Source organism: Neovison vison, chromosome 2 (assembly GCF_020171115.1).
Source record: "Neovison vison isolate M4711 chromosome 2, ASM_NN_V1, whole genome shotgun sequence".
In the NCBI taxonomy this organism is placed as follows: domain Eukaryota; kingdom Metazoa; phylum Chordata; class Mammalia; order Carnivora; family Mustelidae; genus Neogale; species Neogale vison.
The window spans coordinates 176,379,943-176,392,775 of NC_058092.1; the positions used below are offsets into that span (position 1 = coordinate 176,379,943).

A 12,833-nucleotide genomic window follows, 5' to 3' on the forward strand; every position below is an offset into this window, starting at 1 on the left:
GTGTTGGAAGATAGATGGCTGTAGCAGAATGAAAAGTTCAAAAACCTCTCTGCAACAAACATACTTGACCAATTGTCAAAAATAACCACTTTAGATCTCTAAAAAATCAACCAAAGGCAAAAAACAAATTGAATGACATTTATTTATGAGAAACTGGTAGAACTTCAGTTAAGAAGAGTGGGAGTTTGAGGCATTCTTTTCCATGGGATATTTTCACACCCCTCCAGCATGGCTATGTTAAAGAAAAATTGCATCAGACAGAATTAAGCAGGCAAGGAAGACTTTATTGTAGATTATTGCAAAAGGAGAGAAATACTGAGTTCATCCCTACTAAAACAAAAGGCAAGAGAGGCTTTAAGCACTGGAGTGAGCTAGTGCAAAGCTACTAAAGGACATTAGAGGGGGAGATTGGTCAACAGGATTTGACCTTTTTTTTTGAGTGTGTGTTTGCTAATGGGCGTTGAGGTAAGTTACGGTTCTAATATCACAAAGAGACAGAGAGATAGGAGTGCTATCTTTCTTGATGATCACATTTTGAAGGATTACTCTTTCACCCATTAGAAAGATTTCTGTGTAGTAAAATAAGAAAAAGGTTGGAAGAAGACTTAATCTTGAAGGGGCAGAGAAATAACTTATAATTCCAAGTTTTCTAAAGTAAATGCTATAAGGAAAGGGAAGTCAAAGGTCTATACTCAGCAATAGATCTTTTTTTTAAAATTTTTAAAATTGTATACCATCATCCTCATTTAATTTAAAAACTTTAAAAAATAATTCATTTTTTTATTTTTTATTTTTTCATAAAATGTTTCTTTTTTTAATGTTCAGTTAGCCAACATATAGTACATCATTAGTTTTTGATGTTTTGTTCCAATGATTCTTTAGTTGCAACAGATCTTTTGAAAGATTAGTTAAACTGAGAGGAATGTTAAGGCTTTCTTGGTAGAATAGTAGTTTTATGAGGGAGGGTCTGACAGTGAAAACCAGAGGCCCCTCATGGCCATAGTGTGCTGATTTGGCTTGGAGTGGATTGTGAAATCTTATGCTTAGAGGTGTGGTCAGCAAGAGTAATAAACTTTGTTGGAAATGAATGGGAGAGACCACAGCCTTGCTACTTTATGGTTGCAATTCCATTTGGGGTGAATGGTAGACTAACTTGAATTTTAATGGAGAGATTTTGAAAATAAGAGCCTTAGATGGGCTATATAATGTCTCCACATATGCCAGACATGTGTCAGGAAGATCAATGCAAACCCAGTGGAAATTGAAAACTGAGTATATATGAAAACTTTCTGAATTTAAATGTGCTATCCAACTCATACACAGATCCATTGGCAGAGAGTATAGGTGATAAGGGCTTGAAGTGTTTGATCACAAATCCTGTCCAAATCATTGGCTAATCACAAGCTCTGTAGTCATAGCTACAATCCTAATAGGCCATGCTAAAAACAAATAAGCAAAAGAAGGATTAGGGTAAAAAAAAAAAAAGGCAGAGACATCAGTGGCTACAATCTAAGGGATGAGAGATTCCTTAGATTAAGTTCAGAAAATTTACTGAGACAACAAAAACAACAACACTCAGAAACCTAAAGTATAGGGGAAGTTTGAGGATAATACATTGCTACAAAATATAATCTAAAATGTCCAGTTTCCACCAAAAATATAAAACATCAAAAAAAAAAAAAAGAAAAAAGAAAAAAAGAAATAGTGGCTGACCTATACACAGGAAAAAAAAAATTCAATAGAAACTGACTAATGGGGTTCAGATGTTGGGCTTAATAGACGAAGGCATCAAAGCAACTACTATAAGTATGTTCAAAGGATAAAATAAAACTATGTTCCACAAACTAAAGAAGAATATGATGACAATGACTCAACAAACAGATAATCTAAATAAAGATATATAAATTGTAAAAATAAATAGAAATTCTGTAGTTGAAAATAGAAGACCCCAAATGAAAAATTCATAGGTATAGTCTACAATTTGAGTCTGGACATAGATTTGAGATGGTAGAAGAAAGAATCAGTGATCTGGAAGGTAAATCAATGAAAATTATCCAAATTGAAAAAAAGAGAGTAAAACGGATGGGAGACAAAACAGAGTGTCAGAAACCTATGGAACACATTTAAGCATATTATCTGTAATAGGAGACTCATAAGGAAGGTGAGAGAATAGACCGGAAAATATATTTGAATAGGTGACTGAAAATTCCTAAATTTGAGGAAAAACACAATTTACAGATTTAAGATCAATAATCAACAAACTTATAGTAAGGTTAAGGAGACAAGGAGAAATACACTGACATACATCAGTGTCAAATATCCCATGCCAACAGTATCATAAGAGAATAGAATACCTAAGTTCATATGAGACAAAATGGACTTTCAGACATATTACTAGAGAAAGAGTGACATTTCATAATGGAAAAATAGTTACTTCCTCAGGAGGATGTTTTAAAAAATTAACATATGCACACCTAAAAACAGAGCCTCGAAATACCTGAAGCAAAAACTGACAGTATTGAAAAAGGAAATAGATAATTTAACAACTAGAGTTGAAGATTTCAATGTCCCACTCTCAAAGTTGATAGAATAACTGCACAAAAAATCAGTAAGGATACAGAAGAATTAAATAGCCTAATAACCAACATGACGCAACTGACATTTACAGAACACTTAACCAAACAACAGATAAATACACATTTTTTTCAAGTATATGTAAAACATTCTCCAGGATAAGCCATACACTAGGTCATAAGATAAGTCTCAATAGATTTTAAAAGATTAAAATAATTTAAAGACGACAGCAGAACTAAAATAGAAAACAACAGAAAGGAATTTGGGAAATCTCCATATGGAAATTAAATAGCTTACTTCTTTTTTTTTTTTTTTAAGATTTTATTTATTATTTGACAGAGATCACAAGCAGACAGAGAGGCGGGCAGAGAGAGTGAGAGGAGGAAGCAGGCTCCCTGCAGAGCAGAGAGCCTGATGCGGGACTCGATCCCAGGACCCTGAGATCATGACCTGAGCCGAAGGCAGCGGCTTAACCCACTGAGCCACCCAGGCTAACCCATGTGCCAAAAGATAAATCACAATGGAAAATATTTTGAACCATATTAAACAAAAAGATAACATATCAAAGCTTATGGGACACAGATAAAGCAACAGTTAGAGGGAAATCTGTAGCTTTGAATGTCATGTTAGAAAAGCAGAAAGATCTCAAATCAATAATCTAAGCTTCCATCTCAAGACACTTGGGGGAAAAAGAGCAAATTACATCCAAAGCAAGCAGAAGAAAGGAAAAATTAAACATCAGAGCACAAATCAATGAAATGGAGAACAGAATAACAATAGAGAAAAATCAATGAAGTCAGAAGTTGGTTATTTTAGAACATCAACAAAATTGATAAATCAAAAAAAAAAAAAAAAACAAGAAACAAAAAGCAGAGAAGACACAAATGACCAATTCAGAATATAAAATGGGGCATAATAAGTGACCCTATAGAAACTGATACAAGTTTAAGGGAATAATATAAAAAAACCCTTAATATTAAAAACTTTATATGTAAAACTAGATAATTTATTTGAAATGGAAAAATTCTTAGGAATAAAAAAAGAAAAATGTAATCAAAATTTACTCAGGCAGAAATAGAATAACTGAGTAGGCTTATAATGAAATAATTATGCCAAATTTGTAATAAAATATGTTCCCAAAAGTAAAATCTGGGCCCAGATGGCTTCATAGGTAAATTCTACAAAATATTCAAAGAAAAAACAGTACTAATCCTGTACAAAGCTTTTGGAAAATAAAGAAAGAAGGGATGCTTCCTGAGGCATTCACTGAGTCTAATATTATCCTAATACTAAAACCAGAAAAACATACCATTAGAAAATATTACTATAGATCAATATGCTCATGAGCATAGATATAAAAATTATTAATAAAGTGTAATTTTACCAATATCAGTGATACACTGAAACCATTATACACCATAATCAAATTTGATTTATCCCAGGAAGTCAAAGTTGGTTTAGCATCTGGAAGTTATAATATACCATATTTATAGAATGAATACAACCATGACATAATAATCTTGATAAAAATAGAAAAAGAATTTAAGAAAATTCAATGTCCAAAAGAGAGAGAAAGGAAGGAAGGAAGGAAGGACGAAAAGAAGGAAGAAAAGAAGGAAGGAAGGAAGGGACCCTTGGTAACCTAGAAATAAATAGGAATTCCCTCCAACTGATCAAGGGCATATACAAAGTGTATCTGTGCAAAACCTATACCTATCACATCATCCTTAATAGTGAAAGACAGAATGTTTATCCTTTGAGATTGAAATGCCCACTCTTACACTTCTATTTAACATTTTACTAGAAATCCTAGCTAGTGTAATAGAATAAGAAAAATCAATTAAAATCATACAGACTAGAAAAAATGAAAGCTACTTTTACTTACAAATGGCATTATCCTGTAAGTAAAAAATACTAATAATATACAAAACTAATAAAGAAGCTGACATTATTGCTGGGTACAAGATCATCATAAAAAAACAATTGTATTTCTATGTAGTACCAATAAGAACACGAAAATTATATTATGAAATTAAGAAAATAATTCTATAGAAAAAGAATAAAATATTTAAGAATAAATTTAGGAAAAGTAGGACAAGACCTATATTTTGAAAATGATAAAACATTACTGAGAGAAATTAATGGATATTTGGATAAATGATAAGATCATTCATGTTCGCACATTAAAAGACTTAATTTTAAGATGTCATTTCTTCATAGTTTTCTGCTTAAATTTAATACAATCCTTATCAAGACTCCAGCAGGATTATTTTGTAGAATTTGACAAGCTGATCATAACTTAAACAGAAATACAGAGGACCTAGGATAACCCCCTCACTCCCCAAAATTAAAAGAACAATGTTAGAAGATTTACAGCATCTACTTTCAAACTGACATAAAATTCCAGTAATCACAATAGTGTAGTGCTGGCATAAGGATAAATATACAGAGCAATGGAATACAATAGAAAGTCTATAAAAACTCTAACGTGTTGCCAATTGATTTTTGACAAAGATATCAAGGAAATTTAATAGGGAAAGGGTAGTCTTTTCAGCAAATATTGCAGAGACAATTGGTCTCAGGTAGGACAAAAATCTTCTGGGACAGTGTGAAAAACGAGACAAAATAAGACAAAACACAAATTTAGATCCTTACTACACACACACAAAAGTCAAATCAGAATATTATAGAGGGAAATATTTCTGATTTTGGGTGAGGAAAATATCTCTTAGGTATGACTCCCAAAACACTACTTAAAATTAAAAAAAAAAAAAGATACGTAGGACTTTATCAAAATTTTTTTTTAAATACTTTTTCTTTTTTTAACAGAGACAGATGCAAACCTTAAAAGACTCTTAACTACAGGAAACAAACTGAGGATTGCTGGAGGGTATGTGGGTTGAGGGCATGGAGTTGTGAACACCGGTTGTTGTATGCAACTGATAAATCACAAAATTCTCTGAAACTAATAATATAGTATATGTTCATTAAATTGAATTTAAATAAAGAAATTTAAAAGGACTTTTTAAATGACAAAAATGAAAAGCAAGCTGTATACTGGGGAAAAAATTCACATTTATGTATCTAATGAAGGACTTGTGTCCAGAATATAAAGAATATAAAGATCTCTTAGAATCTCTCACAATTCAACAACAAAAAAATCAATCCAACCCCCCAAAATGGGCAAAAATTTGAACAGGCACTTCACTGAAGGAAGATATAGGATTAGCTAATTAGCACATCGAAAGATGTTCATTTAGTAACTAGAGAAACAGAAATGAGAACTACAGTATGATACCACAAGAACCCAATAGAATGGTCATAATCAAAATATTGAAAAAAATGGTAAGGATGTGAAGGAATGGAATATAGAAAGGTACAGCCACTTTGGAAAACAGTTTGGGAGTTTCTTAAAAAGTTAAACATGTACTTAACATAAACCCATTCATTCTAATCCTAGGTATAGACCCAAGAAAAATGAAAACTGATCTATTCAAAGGATTTTAGTGTATGTTTATAAACAATATCATTCTTAATAGCAATAAGGTAGTAGTACGCATGTATATCAATGAATGAATGAATCAATTTGAATGAACAAATAAAATGTGGTGTATGCATGTGGTATATGCATCTATTCAGCAATTAAAAAGGAGCTCACTATCAATACATGCTACAGTGTGAATGAATCCTAAAAGCATGCTAAGCGAAAAAGCCACACACAAAATGCTACATATTTTATGATCCCAATTGTGCAAAATTTCTGGAAAAGGAGACTCGGTACAGAAAGAAAGCATATCAGGAGTTGCTTAGGGTTGGTCATGGGAGGAATAAGAATTGACTCCAACCAGCTACAAGGAATCTAGATTCTCATGATGGTTGCACATCAATAAATTTACTAAATATCATTGGACCACAGAATAGTTGAATTTTATGGTGGGTAAAATCAAGCTCTTAAGAAAAATTTGTAGCATCTCACAAGTCTATGTAAATTCATAAGAATTAGTCAAATGAACTTAAAGTGGGCATATGGAAAGAAATTGACTTAAGTTAAAAAAAAACTGGAGTTGAGGTGTTTAGCAAGGATACAGGAAAGAGAAGTAGACATCATTTCAGTGTATACATTATTGAAGATTTTCTCCTAAATCTTTCGCCCAAATTATGGAATTAAATAAAATAGAAAATAAAATGTTATAAAAATAGGTAAATGCTAAGCGGGTTATAATTAAGAAGCCAAACAAGTGAACATCTTTTATGGTACATTAAATTTATTTTTCATGATGGTCTTTTTGAATCTAAAGGGGAAAGCTCTGCCTCAGTGTGAGTTTGTCTGTCCTTTGAAGAGACAGATACTTGTTGTGTCAATTCTTACAGTATAGATGAGACCAGTGACAAAATCACGAGTCAGAAAGTGAGTTTTAAGAGGGAGAGAAAATTCTAGGTTCTTTCTGGGCCTCGACTTTGGAGTGATGGAGACAGGTGGGAGAAGAGACTACATATACACTGACACAATGTAGTTATATTAAAAATAAAATGACTTCAGTCTGAGACCACAAAGCCCGAGAAGAAATTTTAAAACAATAACCATGGTGTACTTTATTTGATCACTTCTTAGAATATAATGCAAGTTTGAAAAAAAAAAGATTTTTGAAACATATGATTAATTTGTATGTGGCAGAAGAAATTGCTGAATTGAAATCACCTACGTTGGGAGAGGACAGTGTGTCCAGAATTTCTCTCACCACTAACCATTTGCTCCCAGTCTCCACCTAGCACATTGCCTGGTACATACTAGATAATCAATCTGCAGTTGATGAATTAATGAATGCCTCATTATTTTCGAAGATTTTTTTTCTGGGAAATTAAGATTTTATTGATTAACTTATTGAATATTTAACATCTATTGGCAAATACTGATCTATAAAACGCATGTTGGTGTTATTTGTGGATGGGCCTAATAAACAGATCATTTAAGTAGCCAAGTTTGGCATTTCTCACATTTATATTACCAGCTCCACAAAACATATCCCTCCTGAATGCTCCATTTCCTGCCCCATATCCTTCTCATCTCCCTAGATATTAAGCATGTATGTGTTTATTTCTATATAGGTATAGCTGGTTATATTTATTGTTTTATGTCCTTGTCACTGTGGCTGTAGTTATTTATTGTTTTTATGTTCTTGGTTATGATTTCTTCACGTTTTTCTTGTAACTCCATTGTATTACAACTGTTTTAAAGTATCTGAGCATTTGTTATACAGTGTACAGCACTGACCAAATATAAGATATTAAAGATACAAAATTGACATCAATATTTTGAGGACAACAAATCAACTTAATTTGTATTCTTTTTAAAATTCTATGTCTACTTAATAAAGTGTAAGAAAAATTAGTATAACTGAAACAGGAAATGATCATGTAAAGGTAACCCCTGGTTACAGATATACTTCGTGCTATAATTGGGATATTAAGTTTACTCAGTAAGTTAGTGTATTTTGCTCAGCTTTATGTTTCATTATTTGAGAAACACAGCATAAAGTAAACTGTAGCATTAAAAGCCAGCTTCATTGCAATTTATTTTTATAGCATAGTGCAAAACAACCCAAGCTGAAAGTACATTCAGGCAGTGAGACTTAAATCCCTAAAGGTAAGAAAGTGGTTCCATAAACAGATGTGATCATGGATTCTGAGTTTATTTGCTTGTGGCAAAAATAAAAGTACCAACTCAATAAGTTTTAATTTATAGGCATCTACACCAGAAGGCCTTTAGGCACTTTGAACAAAACTGACTAAAAATAAAATGTAGTAAAATAAACCTAATCTGCCCCATTCTCCATTCACACCAGGGAATATCAATTCCCAGCAAGGTAGAGAGGAGAAATTTCTCCATGTCTTTTCTAGATGCTTTCCTGGAATTGTAGCTATGCTATGCTCTAGAAGAGAATTTTATGATTGGCTGCATTTCAGGACACTTGAGAACATGAGAGAGGAACTACGGGTGATCATTCCACCTCCTGAAGGTTTTCTAACAACCATGGCCCCACCTGCATATGGTCACGCAGAAGTATAGAGCTTTTCTGTTCTCACCCAAAGGAAATATTACTTGCCCTTTTTATTCAGCAGGAAGTTCAAATATATATATATATATATATATATATATATATATATATATATATATACACACACATACTGGCTGGTACCTAATATGTATCTGAACATTAAGAAATTCTATGATTCTATCATTGGACATATAATAGACTGAAAATCCTTATTTGTGTATAATATAAATACATATATTTATATTCATATAATAAACTGAAATAGACATATAATAGACTGAAAATCCTTATTTGTGTAGAATATAAATACATATATTTATATTCATATAATAAACTGAAATAGACATATAATAGACTGAAAATCCTTATTTGTGTAGAATATAAATAGACAAGTATGGGGGTCCTGACCTTGTAGACCTCCTTACCTCACATTTTGTTCTTCCAGTGTCTCACTTGTGAATTCCAGTATGTCAGCAGCTGTCCCCACAAACATAAGGAGAAGTTGAGAGAGTTGGTCCCGAGTGATCCCTCCTCCAATGGGTAGAAGCCATCTTCCAATTATGAGCATTAACAAGAATGTCTGATGGAGTCCCAAAGTCCAAACTTTCTCACATACTGTAGATAAGTTATTTACAAAAACTTGGGCCTGTGTAACAAAAATGTCATACAGTGAGAAGACTGTGAGCTACCACCTTGGAGAGATACGCCTTCTTCACCATGGCTTTCAATCAAGAGTTAGCTTTTGTGGAAGGTCATTTTCAGAAAAATAATTCCTCACTTACTAAGGAAAATAAAATTCCTTTCAACTGGACTTTCTGGGGGGAATAAAAGGCTAAGATGGTCGTTAAAAGGGGCAGCCTTATAACAGGAAATAATTTAAACCTCACACTTGCTAGTAGGATTGTAACATTTGATACTTAAAGAGTCAATTTGGTAATGTTTTAAAGATCATTTCTCATTTTACTCTTCTCCATAACAAAGTATTGCACACAGCAAAACTGTTTAAATACATATCAAAATCACACACACAAAAATCCTATATTTTTCTTTCAGGGATTTCAAGTCTGAATTTACTAATCTGAAACTATTTTAACATAGTACAGATATCTTGTTTTTTATTGGTTTAGAGCACTACTACATCAAATAAGAAAATGCATAATAATGTTTATTCATTACCTAAATGCAAAGAAAAAGATTAACTGTAGTTATTATTTTTATTCTGAATATTTAACATACTATTGAAAAATCCATTAACTAGTAACCAAATTTTATTCTGGCCTTAATCTTGAACTCAGAGAAAAATTTACATCCTTTTCATGGATTCTGAATGATATCTCTTGCCCATTTAATTTCCAAATAAGTTTTAAAATATATAAATTATTGGCTGTAAAGTCTATAATCTTTTTTTTAAAGATTTTATTTATTTATTTATTTATTTATTTGACAGAGAAAGATCACAAGTAGGCAGGGAGGCAGGCAGAGAGAGAGGGGGAAGCAGGCTCCCTGTCAAGCAGAGAGCTCCATGTGGAACTCGATCCCAGGACCCTTGAGATCATGACCTGAGCTGAAGGCAGAGGCTTAACCCACTGAGCCACCCAGGTGCCCCTAAAGTCTATAATCTTTTAAGGGACTCCAGCGGCTTGGATAGTTGATTGTGGGTCTCCAGCGGCTTGGATAGTTGATTCCAACTAATTTAGACAAGTAACTTAGCTATGTCTATGCAAAGCCTATTTATTACCCTATTGATGACTTACAGATGTTGAGTGTAGAGGTAGAGGGAGGATAAAGGACAGAGCAGGAGGCTAACGTGATTGAAGCCATGCGTGAAGATCAGTGATTTTTCATTACACAGTGTTTCATACTTTTTCTATTGGACTTCACATACATCCTACTTGATTCTCACAGGAAGCTTACTAGGCAGGGTGAATATTAATATTTTCAATTAGATGAAAAACTGAGATACAGAGTGATTAAGTGACTTGTTCAAAGTGGTATCAGTCAGTTGTGATTGGAGCTTGAATTAGAATCCAACGCTAATTCAATTAAACCTCTTAGAATCAATAATCTATTGTATTGTTGAAAATGTGACTTATTGGTAGGGAGGGGTCTGGGCCTTGGGTCTCTCCCATATACCATTTTAGAATAGGCCATGGTTAGTTTGACAAATATCAGGCAAGTGAAGAACAAAAACTGATTCATTCTGACTAGAAATCTTCCCTATTTTGTTAATATACACTCTTAAAAATATATAGGCCAGGTCTCAAACTTTTAAGTATATCATTCATTCACAAATAATATGTATCTCACCTTGTGCATGTAATATCTGAGCTGCTAAAGGCTACTTAATGCTGCAAGTTAAATATATCTATTAACATATATAAGATATATGTGACTATTATGTATATTAAATGTGTTTAATAAATAAAAATACAATTATTTCATAAATTCCTGAGCCAAACAATTAAACAACTGGCAAATTTCCTTAGGGAAGAGTGAGCTGAAAGGTGTAGAGCATGTTATCCTTTGAATGAAAGGTGATTTCCTAGATCCTTTAAAATACAATGGAAAAATCTCTCACCGTCCTAATGAGATCATCTGCTCCATTGTCTTGGTCACTTGATATCAGAGTTTGATTGAAGTTTTCTTTGCTACTGGAATTTTGTGATGTTCCTTCAGGTTGGCTACTGCAATACTAAGAATTTGGTAGAAAGCCAATATGTTAAAAAAAAAAACCCAAAAAAACCCCACAGTATGTAGAATTTAAAATGGCTTCAATTATCTAAGAGATTATGAGTAGATATGTGTATTTACACAATATGCACAAATATTTCAAGTTACAGTCTTAAAATAGAAAACCACTTTTTAATTAATATGAGATGAAAATCAACTATACATGTTTTATTTTCCCACAAGTCTATGAGGATGTAGTCTCCAAGTTCATTGTACAGAGCTGTAGAATTTTTTAAGTTCTTATTTTAATTTCAGTTAGTACACATAGAGTATTTTATTAGTTTCAGGTTACAATATAGCGACTCAACAATTCCATACATCACTTGGTGGTCATCATAACAAGTCACTGCTTAATCTCTGTCACCAGTTTCCCCCACTCCCCCACCCACCTCCATTCTGGTGAATATCAGTTTGTTCTCTATAGTTTGTTTCTTCATTTGTCTTTCATTTTTCCCCTTTGATTACTTGTTTTCTTTCTTAAACTCCATGAGTGAAATCAATGGTATTTGTCTTTCTCTGAATAATTTATGTAACTTAACATTATACTCTCTAGTTCCATCCATGTCCTTGAAAATGGCAAATGGCAAGACTTCATTCTTTTTTGTGGCTGAATACACACACACACACATATGCATGCCACATCTTCTTTATCCGTTCTTCTGTCAGTGGATGCTTTCGGCTACTTCCATATCTTGGCTATTGTAAATAATGCTGCTATAAATATAGGGGTGTATGTATCCCTTTGAATTAGTGTTTTTTTAATTCTTTGGGTAAATACCCAGTAGTGCAATTGCTGGATCATAAGGCAGATCTATTTCTAACTTTTTGAGGAGGCTCCATACTGCTTTTTACATTGGCTGTACCAGTTTGCATTCCCATCAACAGCGCAAAGAGGTTCCTTTCTCTTCATACCTTCACCAACACCCATTGTTTCTTGTGTTGTTGATTTTAGCCCTTCTGATAGGTGTGAGGTGCTATCTCATTGTAGTTTTGATCTGTAATCAAAGTGATGATGAACATCTTTTCATAGATCTATTGGCTATCTGGATGTCTTCTTTGGAGAAATGTCTATTTGTCTTATACCCATTTCTTTTCCCATATTCACATAACTTTTATTATAGTACATTATTTAACTGTTCTATTTTATTATTAGCTATTGTTAATCCCTTGCTGTGCTTAATTTATAAATTAAACTTTATCATAAGTATATACATATAGGAAAAAACAGTGTATATTGACTTTGATACTATACACATTTTTAGGCATCCACTGGGGAAACTTAGAACTTATCCCTCATGGATAAGTGGGGGGCAATGTATTTCTTCAGCTGAGAATTAAGAACTATGGGTATATCATTCACTTTCTTTATGCTATCCAATGTATTTTTATTTATTTCTCTATTTATCTATTCATTTATCTATCTATCATCTTAGATAGCTTATGTGAGCGAGTGGGGAAGGGGCACTGGGAAAG

At 32.8% G+C, this 12,833-nt stretch overlaps 1 protein-coding gene across 1 annotated transcript in view; it reads right to left on the reverse strand.

The window, feature by feature from the left end:
* TMEM26 (transmembrane protein 26) overlaps positions 1-12,833 on the reverse strand; it is a 53,686-nt gene that overhangs the window by 11,848 nt on the left and 29,005 nt on the right. Inside the window, exons 3-4 of the mRNA XM_044239591.1 lie at positions 11,209-11,322; positions 9,056-9,276 (exon numbers count right to left, since the gene is read on the reverse strand). Of these exons, the coding sequence (XP_044095526.1) occupies positions 9,056-9,276; positions 11,209-11,322 (335 nt within the window). The remainder of the gene's footprint in view (positions 1-9,055; positions 9,277-11,208; positions 11,323-12,833) is intronic.